At 38.2% G+C, this 16,342-nt stretch overlaps 2 protein-coding genes across 5 annotated transcripts; both read right to left on the bottom strand.

Moving 5' to 3' along the window:
• Nucleotides 1-68: 68 nt before the first annotated feature.
• LOC121992280 (RING-H2 finger protein ATL48-like) lies at nt 69-3,690 on the bottom strand. Its single transcript, XM_042546546.1, has 2 exons — nt 3,486-3,690; nt 69-497 (listed from the first exon to the last, which is right to left on the bottom strand). The coding sequence occupies exons 1-2, from the start codon at nt 3,556-3,558 to the stop codon at nt 316-318; spliced, it is 255 nt and encodes an 84-aa protein (XP_042402480.1). The 5' UTR covers nt 3,559-3,690; the 3' UTR covers nt 69-315.
• Nucleotides 3,691-12,895: 9,205 nt separating this feature from the next.
• LOC121992279 (cyclin-D2-1-like) lies at nt 12,896-16,342 on the bottom strand. 4 transcript variants are annotated; one of them, XM_042546545.1, is made up of 7 exons: nt 16,039-16,342; nt 15,867-15,953; nt 15,246-15,341; nt 14,948-15,149; nt 14,736-14,866; nt 14,591-14,655; nt 12,896-14,179 (listed from the first exon to the last, which is right to left on the bottom strand). In XM_042546545.1, the coding sequence occupies exons 1-7, from the start codon at nt 16,285-16,287 to the stop codon at nt 14,167-14,169; spliced, it is 843 nt and encodes a 280-aa protein (XP_042402479.1). In that variant the 5' UTR covers nt 16,288-16,342; the 3' UTR covers nt 12,896-14,166. The 4 variants fall into 4 exon arrangements, with proteins under 4 accessions (XP_042402479.1, XP_042402477.1, XP_042402476.1 ...); XM_042546543.1 differs by having other exon boundaries at nt 12,898-14,179; nt 14,591-14,659; XM_042546542.1 differs by lacking the exon at nt 12,896-14,179 and having other exon boundaries at nt 14,331-14,659.

Raw genomic sequence — 16,342 nt, 5'->3', positions numbered from 1 at the left:
CCCATGACCATATATAAGAAGGCAAATCGAGAAACTATAATTAGCCACTGCAGAGTAATTCATGGATATTGATCCAATGGAGAGTGGAGACCAAAGCAAAGGGGGAAAATGGATATCAATCTGCCATATATAAAGTCTACAATAACCAAAACAAATAGTATGTTTATTTCCATTGCCACCATTTTCTCCATTTGTTTTGGTTGGCTTCATCTTCTTGAAAACAAGACAGATTTGCTGGTAGAAATAGAATGTTGTGGTATGATGGAGTTGGAAGGGCCAACTAAAATGCAAAATGCTCCTGCATTTTAGTATCGACTAATTTGTTTTCCTAAAAAATTTTATCTCTTCACCGTAGTGGTAAGCGCTGCCGACCATCAATGCAACTGTAGCACCTTGAGCCACAACACGAGCTCTCATCAGCTTCTGACCCAGCTCGGAATTTCCTCGCTTGAAGCTAATTATACCAGCCGTGAGTACACCAGCGGTGAGGAGTACACCTGAGAATTATTTAAGAATGGAGAAGAACAATGCAATTTACCAATAATTAATGCCTTTCACTCTTGACAAAAACTAATAGACAACACTTAAGAGTTGGATTAGAAACAAATTGAATTGGATAAAACTTCTCTTTAAAATGTAGGACCAACCCATCAAAGATTATCCAGTAACTGAAATAATAGTTTGCCTAGCATTCTTTTTCTGATTTCTTAAACAACAGGAGATGCAGATTCTTTCAGAGTCAAGAGCATCAAGAAATCGTGCTTCATCTCCTCTTCTCTTTTCATACAGGCTTAGATAACACTCAGTCACAATTATTTACATCTGATCAACTTGATTTTTTTTTTCCACCAATCCAAGTTAAAGAAGCAGATCTTTTTAATCAGAGTAGATACTCTGTTTATATTTTTTTCTCATAGCTCTTATATAATTATCACTATATATTTCTTTCATCACTACATGATATACTTTCTTTCACAGATCCTCTATACTAAATTGTTCTTTTCACCCAGTTGCATTAAGGATATATGCTTTATGGTTTATTTCTTTGTACCTACTCTTTTGTAATTTGTACACTACATCCAATCCTTCCTACAAATGACTCCTTTTGTGAATTTTGTTCTATTCTACACATTTTGTGGAGTGAAACGTATTAGCCTAGAAGATCTAGTTTTCTTTTGAGAAATGCCCTAGCGTTTTAAATTTGTAAATCAGCTAGTTCACTAAGTCATGAGATGCAGTGATCGGTCACCACGAGAAAGAGAGACCATGCTGCTCCCTCATGATTGTGAGAGAATTAGTTGCGAGTTCTGTCCTAGTATGTTGTCCTCATGGTTTCCTGTTTTCCCATATTCCTTCATATCTATATCAAATGGTTTCTTGTTTTTCCAGATAAACTGCATTACATGGTTTTTGTTTTTCCATATTCCTCATATCTACAAATACTACAATCTCTACGCTATGCAAAGCCAACTATTGACATGACATTTTAATAGAATTGTGTTAGGATCAAAAGAATTAGGATATCTCCACAATGGTATGATATTGCCCACTTTGGACCTAAGCCCTCATTGTATTATTTTTGGGCTCGATTCAAAAGATCTCATACCAATAAAGATATATTTCTTTATGATCATTTTCATGTACTTTCAATGTGGGACTTTATTTGCAACCCAACAATCCTCCTCAAACAAAGAATTGTCCCCTCAAGCCTATCCGCTTGATATCATTTGATCCTTGACCCACCGGGACTTTCCTGTCTCTTGGTCCAACTTACCTACTAGGACTTCCTGCCCCTCGGTCCACCTGACTTACTAGGTCTTCCTTGCCGAGCCACAACTAGGACTTCTTTGCCTAGTGTCTGATCATCTTGATCCAGACATGGGAACTACCACTTCTTTTGTTAGAGATCAATATTCCATCCACATGGCTTGGGATCTCCCACTTCTTTTGTTAGAGGTCAATATTCCATCCACATGACTCTTGTGCATAGTCGGTGGTTAGTCCTTCTGACAGTCAAGGCTTTGATACTAATTGTCAGGATCAAAAGAATTACGATATCTCCACAATGGTATGATATTGTTGACTTTGGGCCTAAGCCCTCATGTTTTTGCTTTTGGACTCTATTCAAAGGGCCTTATACCAATGTAGAGTCTATAATTATTTCTATGTGTTTTCAATGTGGGACTTCGTTTGTAACCTGACAAATTGCAGCAAGAATCCTTAACGAATGTGTCAATTGATAATACACATTTTTCCCCAAGTATGAGAGATTTCTATTTAATGTTTTAGCAATTCACTGTTATATCAAGTTTGGACTTTGCTTAATGGAATATCTAGTTCATAAAAATAGCATTTCACTCATGATAAATTCTGATGGAAACAATTATTCCTATTCTTAGTTGAAACTAGAAGCTTAGGTTTCACATTCTAACAGCAAAATCAGATGTCTTTTTAACCTAACTCAGTAGTTTCGCCTATCAATCAAACAATTTATTTTGACCAATCAAAGTTGTTATTCCAAAAACTGTCTTTCGAAGTCTTCTATATCCAATATATTTGTTGCACATTTCTAGCAAACCAAACAAAAGAATGAGAATGAAATATCTACTCTACTCCTTGAACCAAACTAAAAAAATGGATATTTCCATTTCACTCTCATAAGAATGACTATCAGAACCCTAATCAATTCATTCCACAAACCAAAAATGGTGCAAGTGTGCTCCTCATACACCAAGAATTCCTAGTCAATTCATTCCACAAACCAAAAATAGTTCATGTTTGTTCCTCGTACGCCATAAAAGAGTATCGTGTAATATTTCTTAAGAGTTTAATGTAGAGGGATGACTGTAGTTCCGAGTAAAAAAAGCTTTCTTGGACACTAAAAAAATGGTAACTAGCAATTTCCATAAACTTGTGCAATGGTTCATCCGTCATTCGTTTTCATTGTATACAACAATAACAAAAGCAATAATAAGTCTACGACGAAACCACACTATTTAAATCCTGCCGTTTGTTTTCTTTGGCCGAACAACAAAAGTACAGTGGCATTGCCAAGTCTCTTTTTTAGCTCAGAAGGTTGTCTGCCTTTGCATAGAAGGTTCGTGTAGAATGAATTCGGACGCAGTAATGGCCAAATCATGAGTTGAAATCATTAATCGAGCTGATAAATCTTAAAATCTGGATCTGGGACAGTTTTATGTCTGTGACCTAATATGTAGGGGAAAGCGATCGATCACACTGAGAAAGACAATCTAGTTAGACAAAAAGTTCGCCTTTCGATATGATTTAACCTCACAGCAGATATCCGCTTCCTAGAATCCTTAGACGCGCAGAAGAAAAACCTAAATTGGGCATAATGATCACCATGTACCAAAGAAACGCAATTTTTCGATCACGGAAATACCCCGTAAAATGATCAAATCAAATGACTGTCGCCAATTCAAGAGGATCGAATTGAAAAATAGAAATGAAGGCGATCTACTAACCGATAGGGACGAACGGATTCGCCCGCTTCTTGCTCTTAAAAAGCTCCTCTGTATCTGCGTCGCCAGCGCCCATCTTCCGAAGGCGACCTAACGCGAAGGCGATCAAGCTCTACCTTACTCTCTACTTCCGATTCAGCGACGCGAATACGCGGCCGTCGGGAAGCCACCGCTTTAAATTTCAATCCTACTACAAACCTAAACTTCCCGAATATTATTAAATATGTATAAATATATAAATGCATATATTATTTTAATTTTGTCCTTAGATTTTTTTTTTAAACTTTTTATTTTATATATCCATTTTTTTATTATTTTCGGATAACCTATATAAACATTCTGCAAAATCACTTTTATAATCATTTCAGTTTGTTTTTTAAATATATGAATTTAAGGAAAGCAACTTCACTTTGCCCTTTTTACTTATGAGAGCCGATTTAAAAACTGAGGAATGCTTTCCATAGAAAAACTTTTTGCTGTTTACTCTACGAGGAATAATGGATTAGTTATCTTTTTTATTGTTGACTTGTTATCAAATAATGGACCAATGGATTTATGAATTCATCATGGGATCAATCTTTTTTTTTTTTTTTTTTTTTTTTTTTTGACCTTTTCATCCTCCCAAATCGGGCGGAAAGTCATCGTTCGTACTTGCATCTCCACCTCCTTCGAGAGCTCCTCCTCGTTCGCTTCGATTCCCTTGCATCTCCACCTCCTTCGAGAGCTCCTCGTTTACTTCGATTACCTTGCAGTGCCAGTTGTTGGGATTATTCTCCAGCCCTATCCACAACTTCAATACCAGCTCCCTCAATTGCGACTTCCACTTAGACCACCTTGATCGCTATCAAAGGGGAAAAGAAAGATTAAGTCTAGGGGAGGTAGTTCAAAAAATTTAAAATTTGAATATATTTGCACCTTATTGCAAATTGTAACTTTATTTACTTAGTATTACAATTTTATTATTTTTAACTTATGATTATTTTACCCTAACTTAACTTGGATTGCTCACATTGAAAAAGAGAGAGATTGTTAGAACCCCAAGGTTGTTTTTGGTGTGATCAACCAAGTTAGATTAGATTTTGTTTTGGTTTAATCCCTGTGTCTAAGTGTGCAGAGCTTAGGAGCACAAGAAGTCGAGCGGAAGACGCAACTAACGAGAAGGACGACACGGGAAGGGAGCCGATGGGCTCGGTGCGTCCAAGGGACGAGAGAACTACGGAAGAGTGCACCGGTGGACGAGAAGAACGTACACGACGTTCGAGGGATGAGAAGCCGGAGCGAAAGCTTGCTCGAGGAGAAGGCTAGAAATTGGGTTCGAGTGAGTCCTATTTCAATTGGCCGCGATCACCCTGGTGATCGGAACAGCAAGAGAGCGAAAGGAGCTGGAGAACATTGCTGGAGGCGCCCCTCAACAAGGTGTTGAAGGCACCTCCAAAGCAAGCCAGCGCCTCCTCCGCCTTCAGGCGGAGGGCATCCTCCATGCCTATGGAGGGTGCCCTTGATCTGGCCAAAATAGCCGTTCGCAGCGGATAAAGTTTTATCCGCTGCCGCCTAGCTAGAGGCGCCCTCCGAACCCTTGGGAGGCACCCTCGAGCTATGGATAGAATTTCCAGGAGCTATAAAAAGACTCCTGGAGCTAGGAAATAGATCAACAATTCAAGCATTCATTTCCTAGCAATAGTCTGAGCATTCAAAGATTGTAAGAGGTTTCTCCACCTACACGAAGGAGATTTTTTCTAGTACTGTCATTGTCTTGGATTAACAAACATCTTGGTTGTAATCTAATTCCAGAACTCGAGAAAGGTCTTTAGTTATTTTTCAGGCAAAACCCTCTCCAGTCGACCTATCCGGACCTACACTGTTTGCCACTCTTTACCTCTGTTGATTGATTAATTTAGGAATGTGCTTCATAGACTAGGACTGCTAATGTTTAAAAGGGTTTGCAAAATCTAAGGAAAAATATTTACATTTATTATCTAAAATTCTCATTTCCTTAGACTTTCAAAATTAACTTTAGCATTAGTCTAGATCACATCCATAGAAAACATACACCTATAGATCTAGGACTTGAGCATCTTACAAACACACTAGATTTACCTTAATTGTGTATTGACAAACTTAGAACGACGTGAGATGTGTAGGTCCACTGTCTGGACTTAAGATGCTTATATCCGTACATCAACGCAAGTCTAGGTGAGAAATACCAAATTACAGTGATCAAGTTAAGTAATCCATCTTAGTCAAATACTAGCTGCATATATGTACTTAACATGACTAACCAAGTAAACACTGCTATCTTCTGATAGTTAGTTAGTAACTAATGGTTAGACATTTAAGGACAATTTCTAGATGAATACTTTTCTTAAATAATATCATATTCAGGGGGAGAATATTATGAAAAATACATTTCAAAATTTTTTTTCTCATCAAAATTTTTCCTCTTCTTGATTTTTTTTTAAAAAATATATTCTATTTTCAAAATGAATTTACTTAAATGGTTTAATTTTTTTTTATAAGTTGTTTTGAAAAATTCATTTTCAAAAGTTGCACTGAAAATGAAACTTTGAAAAAAAAAATTACAAGTTGTTTTGAAAAATTCACTTTTCAAAAGTTGCACTGAAAATGAAACCTTAAAAACTGCCTTGCAACACTTAAGAATTACCTTGAATATTTTTGCATAAGATAATCTTCAAATCTTTAAAACTATTTGCAAAATTTTTGATAATTACTCTAAAAATAACTTCTTTGATGGTTTATTTGAAAATGTCTTGAAAAAACATTTATAAAAATACTTTGAAAATCATTTTATCACTTTGAAAATTATTTTGAAAATTTTCTTCTTGTTCTTAGAAAATTTTTACTTATTAATCTCTTTAAAGATTTTCTTTTACTTTAAAAAGTACTTTGTAACCTACAGTTTGAAAATTTTAAATTTACCTTTACTAAAAAACATATTAGAAAAAATAACTTTGACTTACAATCTTTTGACTTAGTACTTTTTTATTCAAAATCTCTCCCTAAGTTTGAAATATACTACATTCCTTATCAATTTTTTCATGCCTACCTCCCATGCTTACTCTATATTTTTGTTTTAATTCCTCTACATATTTTTTGATAAATGTCAAAGGGAAAGGATAAGAGTTATAAGCAAAAGATAAACTAATCTTAAAAATATTAACCCTAAAATAACTAAGAGAAAATAGAAATTACAATTACTCAACACTTTTATTCTCTTGAGTCATGCTATCTTATTTCATTTCTGCATATCCTTTCCTAACCTTAACCCAAGTTGTTATTGCATAAAAAATGGAGAGATTGTTGGCGTAATTTGCATTAATGATCTAACTCAGGTTTTGATAAATGATAAGTGAGTTAAGTTAGGTGTCTTTGTGATCTAAGTGCTTTACCAAGCATGCATCAATTGATGAGTCTGGAGGACCAGACACCAGGTTGAAATCCAACTAGGTCCACTGGACCAAATAGCTGGTGCGAAGTCCAGATAGGTCAACGGGTTGACCTGATATCTGGCAAGAAGTTCGGTGGACAACCGGCAGAAGTCCAGTAACAACTGGCATGAAGACCTCGTGGGTCGTGAGGCTAGTCAACCGATTGTGAATAGATAAGTGAAGATAAGTCACTGGAGGAAAGTGACTCGGTGAGGACGCATTCCAGTTACAGGATAGTAGGCGTTGGTCCAGTTTATGATTATTTCGGATCCCTAAACTGAGACTTTGATTAGATTACGGTCTCAGGAGAGATAGGGTCTATTTACTTCTCAATATCATTATGCTAACACTTGTCTTGTATTTATTATTGGACTAACATATTTTGCAGGGCAAGAAGAGTACAAAAAATCTCGGATGAACAATACCCGATGTGCCTTCTAGGGAATGGTAGGCGCCTTCAAGCAGTGGAAGACTCCTTGGCAGTATTCATAGAATGCGCCTTTAATGTATGAAAGGCGTCTTCTGCAGGATAAGAATTAGACCTCATTGTGGATAAGGGACAATTAGTTCGAGATCAAGTTTGTCGGATTGGAGGCACCTTCAAGGCCTTTGAAGGCGCCTTCCACAGCCTTTATAAGGGCTTCTCGATTTAAGCTTTAATTACAACAACTTCCATACAAGCTTCTACGCATCCATTTGAGGTTCCGATTGCTCCGGTTTTCTACTATGACTCTGCTACAACGTTGTTGCGCCCGACTACTGCCAATGAGTCGACCGACACCGAACCTAAGCTAACAATCTTCGAAGGTGTTGGGTAATAAACTTGTAATTTGTGTACTTAATTATTTACAAAAGGACAAGTGCAGTGTGTTGCACTTGTTTCATCTTTCTGTGTACTCGATTTCCTTTTTCGAAGGTACTGAAAAAGGTATTTTAGTGAATTATCTATCGATAGGTCCGTGAGACCTAGGTCTTGGAGTATGAGTCATCGAAGGCTTTGAACCAAGTAAATCGGCCGAGTTTGTGTATTTGTTTGCCTTTTCTTTTACTTTGTTTCCTAACTTTCATTCTCCGTTGCATACTTTGCTTTTAAATTTGAAAAGAAAAGACAAGTTTTAAAAATCACATGATTCATCCCCGCCCCCTCTCACGTGTGACTCGATCCAACAACAACTTCTTTCAAATTGTATCTATAATTCATACTCTCTCCAGTTCACCACGACACTAGCAAAAGTGGAAGATTATATCTTACTACTATTGGTATTTATGTTGATGTATCATCACCAAGTCAATTTTGTTTTTGTAAATTAATGGATTTCATCTTACGTGAGGGCACTTCACTAGAAAATAAATCTCTACATTTATACAACTACAAATAACAATCCCTTCTATTAAATATGTAAATATTTCTATAACACTAGCCAAGTGAAGGAAGTCAATGGATCATCACATGCTCCTAAATTTGTAATTATACATTTTAAAATTTCATTTCATAAATAATTGTAGCAAAAGGTGATTATGTTCGCTCCACATGCCACTTATAGCCCGTCCCCAGATTATGTGAAGGGAGGTAATCATGGGATTAGTTTACAGTTGATCGCCAAGTGACTAGGGGTGAGAGGAGTTTTTCCCCGAGGGCATGCATTCATCGGAAATTGATCTATGCCCCATTCTAATAAATTTACCACCATTTAGCCAACTGAGTATCCCGTGGGAACAACATTTCACAAACAAACAACTTTAAGCAACACAATTTATTGATTGATTAAAGGTATTATCAATGCAACTTTGAAAACAAAAAGGCAGACAATAAAGTCTAGATGCATAACATTAACAAAATAAGATAATCGATATTTTACTAAACTATGTTAGCAAGGTTCCAAATAATGTTAATCTATACATCATATTAATTCATTTACAGATTAATAAAGGCAAACTTATATGTTGTTCACAAGATTAATCAGAGCATGAAACTTCGACCACACTACGATTTCACTATCACTGTTATTATGATTATTTTTCTACAATGATAAAAAAATTAGACGAATATAACAAAGATGCCCCCGACTATAGTAAGGGCAATTTGAGAAGTTATCATTTCCTACACAATTTACATATTATATGGAATGTTGGTTGACAAAATTTAACGAGTACTTGAAAATTTTAAACCTGGCATTACATACACCCAGCAGCCAACACCTCGCTTAAACCCTGCTCTAATACAATAACAGAGAATTGCAAAGTCACTTCCTAGAACTAGGTTTTGTCAGTTTCAACTTCGTGGTTAGGAGGGAGGTGTGTGGTTAAGAGCAGCCACCTTCATGAAGATAGTCAAAGAAGAAGCTGCATTGGAGCTACGTTTGTTAGGTTTTCTCCGATCTCCTTTTCCGTGTACAATAAGCTAAAAAGTTCATCAGATATGAAACTCCATCGAAGCGACAATTTTTTATCTATGCTCTATTCTCCATTTTCTCTGACAAGAAGCTATACCATCATTGGAAAATATTCGACATTGGTCCAACGTTTGTCAGCTTCTCTCCGTTCAACTTTTTCGCGCAGCAAAAGATCACTATTAGCTTGAAAATAAGATGTACTGTTCGTCGGCCGTCGCCTTTAGTTTGAATGAAGGTCACTTTCTCCGAGAAGACATAAATACGGTTCGAAGTGGTCTTTTCTTTGGATGCACGTGAGATTGCCGATTTTTGTGAAGGGTAAAATAGAAAATGAACCCACATGAGGCTACACGCTTCGACAATTCCAAAACATCTATGCAATTTAGGTAAAACGCAAAACGAGCTACGTGATTGGGGAAATTGCCAATATTTTATTATAGTTATAAGAGTTTATTTTAATTTATGATTATCTAAAAATAATTAGTAAAAATTAATAATAGATATGTCTTTGGGTATTTGTCTTGCGACAGTGGTCGCACAGTCAGGTCGCCCATGCCTGGCCGACTAGCTGCCTGACCTCGCTTAGAGGCTGAGGCCGTTCAACCCTACGACCTCATAGTTGCCTCGTGGCGACCTGGAAACTTAGCTGGACAGTCACGACCTTATCAGAGCAGCTAGGCCTACCATAAAAAATATTTTTATATTTCTTGAAGGATATTTTATGAAAAAGAGTATATTTTCAAATATGAAAGTGCAGTGTTTGAAAGTTAAATGTTTTCTTTGATAAAATGTCCTATGTCTTTTGTAGTAAAAGATGATTACCCTCACCTCAGATGTCCTCACAATTCATCCCCAAATTATGTAACATGGAATCAGTTGATAGCCTTCCACTAGATGGCTATGGGTAGGAGGAGTTTTTCTCTGAGGGCATATATTTGTAAGAATTTAATCTCTACCCCATTTAAGTAAATCTGTCACTCTCTAACCAACCAGGCACCTCGTGAAGACAATATCCTATGTCTCTTACTCCTAGATATTTTAGTAAATTGTGTATTATTTTTTTTTTATATAAAAGGTAGTTCAGTACACAAAGCTCCTACCAATATGGGATCATAAGGAAGAGTTATTATATACAATCTTATTCTATTCTATAAGAAACTATTTTCGAGACTTAAACATATGGCTTCTAGATCATATGATACCAACTGTACCATTACACCAAGCTCCACGTGTATGTATTCTTTTTATATAATATTTTCTCAAAAAACCAATAGATGACGTTTTTTTACCACCCTTACAAGCTCACTATACAACCTTTAAAGCTAATGAAAAATAGGAGGAAGGAAAGGAAAATAGAAGATGAGAGGAAATTATAAGGTGATTGTTTAATCATCAGAACAAAAATGTAACAAGAAGATGTCAAGGGCAAAAACATAATATTAGTGATCCATTGCCCTATTGTAACAAATTCATCTTGCTTACACACTTATGCTCATTAGTTACCATCACATTTTATATCACCATTTTATAATATTAGTGATCCATTGTCATATTGCCCTTATTCCCCGCTATATCATAAGGTTGTAGCAATATTGTTTGTCACCTTGCATGCCAACTCCTCGAGATTATCAATGGTGAGCACCATATTATAATAAAAGGTGATTACACTTATCATAATTTGTCTCTAGGTTATGGGAAAGGAAGTAAATTACATGGTTAGCTTATAGCCGATCGTCAAGTAATTAGGGGGTGAGAAGAGTTTCTCCCCAAAGGCATATACTCGTTCGGATTTGATCCTTATCCAATTGTAACAAATATGTCATCCTCTAGACAACTGGTCACCCTCGTGGGGACATGGTGAGCACCATGTTAGCTCACAGAGATGCTCTATAAGATTTTCTACTATTTTCTTATATATACCAGATCTCTAGATTTTATACTTTGACTAATTTTATGATAGACTGTCCAGTCCCACATTTCACACATCAAGTAAATCCAAAAAGCTTAACAACTCCTAACATGACACTCATGTGTCAGCATAAATTTAATCACGACAAGTACACCTTGCATGAGAATTAAACCCTGACTGCTTGAGAGAAAAGTCTCTTAAGATTTTCTACTAAAGGGCCTTGTTAATGTCGATATCAATTTCACTCTAGGTCAACAAGATGTGTCTACTTGGCAACACCCCAAGTTTGCCAAGTCATCAAGCTAAATCACCCATATCTGAGTCACACTTGATCGAGCCACTCTTGGTCAAGTTGAGCCGACCTGTCGAGCAAGTTTGAGATGTCGAGCTAGTCTGAGCTATTGTTTCACTCTGAGTCGAGCCATGGGGTTGAGCCCTCCAGTCTAGTGTCAAGCTAGTTTAAGATGTTATTTCACCCTGAGTCGAGTCATGAGACTAAGCCCTCCAGTCTAATTCGACGAGTCATGAGACTAAGCCCTCCAGTCTAGCCGAACTCTTTTACTCAGGGTCGACCGACCACAAGTAGACCTGGATTATGATCTTCACTTTCCCATAATCTCCACATGTATCTTGCCCTCACGCACTTATGAATATTCCAAAATGGACTCTCGGTCTCTCTCTTTTTACTCTCCCTCTTTTCATTCTAATATCTTGGCACAATGATAATTTAAACATCGGAGTCTTATTGGGACAACTCCCAGTGAGCCCCGTTTTAGAGCCGACCATGTCACAAGAAGAAAGCTTCATCAACAAGGGTGGCAGATCAGTGCTACATAATTAAGGCCTCTTTTTGAGCAGTGGAATCGAAAAGAAGTTAATCCAGTTATTATTAATAAAGATGCAGTCAAATGGTCTAGATCCAATATGTATGTTCTCAAAAAGGGAACCTTCATAGGAAACCAGAAGAGGTTGGCACTTAAGTTCATGCACAAAGAATGAGAGGTGAGAGCACATCTGAACAGTGCCCCAAAGCAGACACCAAGCCTAACAAATACCACCACCATGGCCAAGTATTCTGCCATGATGCCAACTTTGACTCCATCACGTTGGTGCATGCCCTACACTAACACCATGAGGTAGGCAGCCCTTGAGCTTATTCATAGCAGCCAGGCCAGTGCCAAAAGCTAAAGCTATCCTTTTATCATCAAGCCATGGCCACCACCAAGACTAGATGTTTTTCTTTGAGCTAGCCAAGTGAATTAAGGGTCATGAGCTTTTGGGCTTATTCATAGGATTCCTCACTTGGAGAGAAGAAAAGAAGACGGTGCATGATGAGGAGAAAGCAGCAGCCTTTGCTCTGCGCTGCACTTAGGCAGAGCAAAGAGTGAAACAGAAAAGCATGCAGTGTTGGGTGCTTCTTTCTGTTAGCACACTAGCAAGGCAGGGTTTGAGTGTGCATGTGAAAGTTTGGTGCTGCAGCATTTTGTACTAAAGAAACTTCCTTTGTGAACTTAAACAGTATAAAACACAGTGATGCCTTGAGGTTAAGAGACGTTGGCGTGAAAGACTCTCTCTCCATACCCGTTCATAACTTCAAGTATTGTGATTCAATATAAACTAATCTCATAGTCACAAAACTCTCAACGTGTTACTAAAAATCCATTCACAATGGAGACTCTTCTATTCATCTTTTTTTCATTCAAAATTTTCCAACAGAAGCACCTTAGAACTGGACCAGTTTTGATCCAGGTTTGGAAACACTGAAACATGAATTACTGTCTTGCTTTTGGTTCTTGTTGAGCAAAGGGAATGGATTGAGCTGTATTGATTGGTTGTATTGTAGCTCTATGTGTTGACACCATGGTCCATGTCTGCTTCCAGTGTTGTCGTTCTACAATGGGTATTGTCGAACCCACATCAAGGCGAAACTCCAAAGGCAGCAGGAAGCAGAGCCATTGCAAAGGGAGAAAAGCTGCAGCCTGCCTTGAAGCAACGTCTAGCTCTTGGTTTGGCACCTGACCCATAAGCTAGTTTACTTCTATAGGCTGAGTAAACTGAATAAACTAAGTGAATTGAGCAAGATACGAGTTAAACAAATCAGATGGGCTGAGTGAACAGAATCTGTATATTTGCTACAGCAGACACATTTCATGTGCAACAGAAGCTGCTGATATCAATCGTCCAACTCGACCAATCCTGGAAACTATTGTCATGTCCCTGAAATGGAAGAAAGAGTAGTGACAGTAGTGTCACTGTTCATACCGGAAACTGTCCATGACTCGAGATTGAACACACTGATAAAGACATTGTTTGGAATCCCTTTTCCTTTTGTCTTAAAATTTGTGTCCATGACAGAAAGTTGCCAACCAACTTCGCCAGCTGCATCAAGTGGATGTCTACATCTGATGAGTGCATCTGCCACTTGTATCACACCAAACCTTTCTCCAATCAGCTCTTACATATAGATTCTTCACTAAAAGGCAAAAGAAAAGAGTTTGTGCTCAATGAACAGTACACAGAAACTTAGAGAGATCCAAACTATCATGTCCAATAGAGATGTAACTTCTTTTTATTGATTTTAAACAACACAACATTCAGGTCTCCAATGGTCTTTGTACAAAGAAGATTAGCAGACTTAACCATAGGCTGTAGCCTGAAGTATGATGAATAGACATCTTTCTCCAGGTTGACATGAACAATCACACTGTAAACAAATAAAAAAGAAGCACAACCTTCAATAGAATACTCCAAAGATGCTTTGTAAGTCCAAGGAGAATACTGGGCAGCCGACTAACGATTGACAGTTTGTGATCTTGCTTTCCCATGAACTAGTTGCCAGAAGTCAGTGGGTAGCATCTCCCTTTTTACCATGACTGTAAAAAGACCCACCAAGCTGATGTCCTTCATTTAACAATCAATGCAGACATTGATTTCAGTCACACCCGCAACCTACACAAGCAAGACTGTCCTTCACACTTCTTTTTACCACAATGGCAGAGATCAGATTCCCCTCCCTTGAGGACCTGATACACTTTGCTCAAGTATCTTGTATTAATAGCAAAGCCCCACAAATGAAAGAACTTCAAGAAAAAGAACAAAAAAAAAAAAAGCACATTGTCATAGACCAGCTCCCCACTCCTCTGAAAAATGTTGAGGAATCTCTATACACCTTGTAGCAACATCTGGTTGTTCTTCCTAAAAACCTTAAACAGAATACATTATATATATGGTTATATTAGAAGTTCTACTGCCCATTGTCCACTCTTAGGCAATTGTTGTTCAGTTTCCTTCTTTTGTGAAGTGGAGAACAGACCCTTTGTTCATTTCGATTGATGAGGCCACTTTGAGTTGTGAAAGTACCATATGTGGTGTTTTTGAATTATTGATGATATCTTTCTCCAGCGATTGATAGCAGTTGGCAATGCCTTCCTAAGAAAAATGCAACCCAAAACACTTTGTACTTTAGATTATATCCTTCAGCTCTTTCAACACAGGAACTTCATACCTCTGACAATCCAATGCACCAAGATGCTGCAGTTACAGGGTTAATGGAATCCAGATCTTTGATCTCATCAGTTGCTCGGATTATGGCCGCTGCAGCAAGTGATGATGGGCAGTGACTCAGGAACCTTATATCTGTGATATTATATGTTTCAGATTAGCAAGAACAATACATTGCCTTATCATTGATACTTAAAGAGACCATAACTTCATAACCTTTAATTGTTGCAAGTGTAATTTCGGTGGCCCAAGCAATCAAATATCGTGCATGTTTTCCTATCGGATCAATCTTGTGAACAAAGAAATCAATGAAAGTGAAAGGTGTCACAGATCGGAGCCTCCAATCCAATGCAGCCAGCACAAGAAGCTCCATTCTGAGAACTGTCCGAGGCTCAAAAATGAGCTTTGCACCCTCAACCTACCGACATCAAAACAAAGTGTAGCGAGTAGTCATTGATTAAGTATTTGCATAAGTTCTCTGCATGGCAATAAATAATAGCTTGAACCCAATTACCTGCAAGTCTAACAAGGATGGAAGAAGTGCCTCCTCCATCTTTGTAGCTAGAGAGAGGCATGCCACTGAGAGAAGTTGCAATGCCCATTCATTTTGCTGCACAAATAGGAATATTGTATACAATATTTGCCACATCTATCTCAGAAAAAATGCAATAAGAAAAGAGTTCCATAACACTACTAGCAACACTGCTCTGAAACCTTTTTCATTTGTTGTTGTTGGATGAATTGATTTTTATTCTCTCACCATCTTCCCTAGTCACCTATTTATTCATCTAATACAAAAGGAATCTTCCATTTCTTAGGATAAAGTAGCCCGTTGCCTAGTGGAAATGATCAGTTCCATTCTACCAAATATTTGCAGTGCATAGATGGGGAAAGAGTACAAGGATATCAAAGCTTGTATAGTCTCTTGCATTCACTTCATTGATATAAGAACACTGCCTATTTTCTCATGGAGTGAGGAAAAAAAACCCTCTTTTGAAATCGTCCACCTCACAAAACAGTCACATTTTAGTTCTTTGTCCCTAGAATCGAAAAAAGTACTGGAATCTGTTCAGTATTCAAGCAAAAAAGATGTGAACTACCAACCCCAGAACTTTAATCTCAGAAATCAACTCACCGGCAGACGGTGAGAAGAGAGGAACCGATCCATGTAGTTCACGGCAAGATACGCCGTCAGGGGACGGAAATGGTAGTACGCGTGCACCTGAAATAGAACACCAAGCATCCGTCAAAATCGGTGACCGATCTACGATGCGCTGGAGAGGAAAGAGGAGAGCGAGAGGGCAGGCCTTGAGGATCCAGGCGACGGCTTCTTGGCGTGCGGAGGAGTCGAGGGAGTTGGAGCGGAAGCGGTCTGGGTAGCCACAGACGGGGGAGTAGTCAGCGGCGACCTCGATGAACCCGGCGATGGACTCCTCCGATTCATCCGGGAACAGAGCGGCGGCACACGCAGCGTCCTCGCCTCCGTGGTCGTTGGCGAGATCGTCGGCGTTCTCGCTGCAGAGCAGGTCGAAGCAGGCTGCGTGGTCGAGCGGCATGGCGCCCTCATGGCTTCAACATCGTATCGCGGCAGAGCACCAAAACCCCCCGCAG

The sequence above is a fragment of the Zingiber officinale genome, chromosome 6B (genome assembly GCF_018446385.1).
Source record: "Zingiber officinale cultivar Zhangliang chromosome 6B, Zo_v1.1, whole genome shotgun sequence".
In the NCBI taxonomy this organism is placed as follows: Eukaryota; Viridiplantae; Streptophyta; class Magnoliopsida; order Zingiberales; family Zingiberaceae; genus Zingiber; species Zingiber officinale.
The sequence above is the reverse complement of the archived record's forward strand: the minus strand, read 5'-3'. Positions and strand labels throughout refer to the sequence as shown.

Excerpts from the sequence above, each read along its gene's own strand:
- LOC121992280 (XM_042546546.1), bottom strand. The coding sequence starts at position 3,558 with ATGGGCGCTGGCGACGCAGATACAGAGGAGCTTTTTAAGAGCAAGAAG. Across the intron at positions 498-3,485 it reads GAATCCGTTCGTCCCTATCG|GTGTACTCCTCACCGCTGGT; the intron begins GTTAGTAGATCG and ends AATAATTCTCAG.
- LOC121992279 (XM_042546542.1), bottom strand. The coding sequence starts at position 16,287 with ATGCCGCTCGACCACGCAGCCTGCTTCGACCTGCTCTGCAGCGAGAAC. Across the intron at positions 15,954-16,038 it reads CCGTCGCCTGGATCCTCAAG|GTGCACGCGTACTACCATTT; the intron begins GCCTGCCCTCTC and ends GTTCTATTTCAG. Across the intron at positions 14,660-14,735 it reads GGTGCATTGGATTGTCAGAG|GAAGGCATTGCCAACTGCTA; the intron begins GTATGAAGTTCC and ends CATTTTTCTTAG.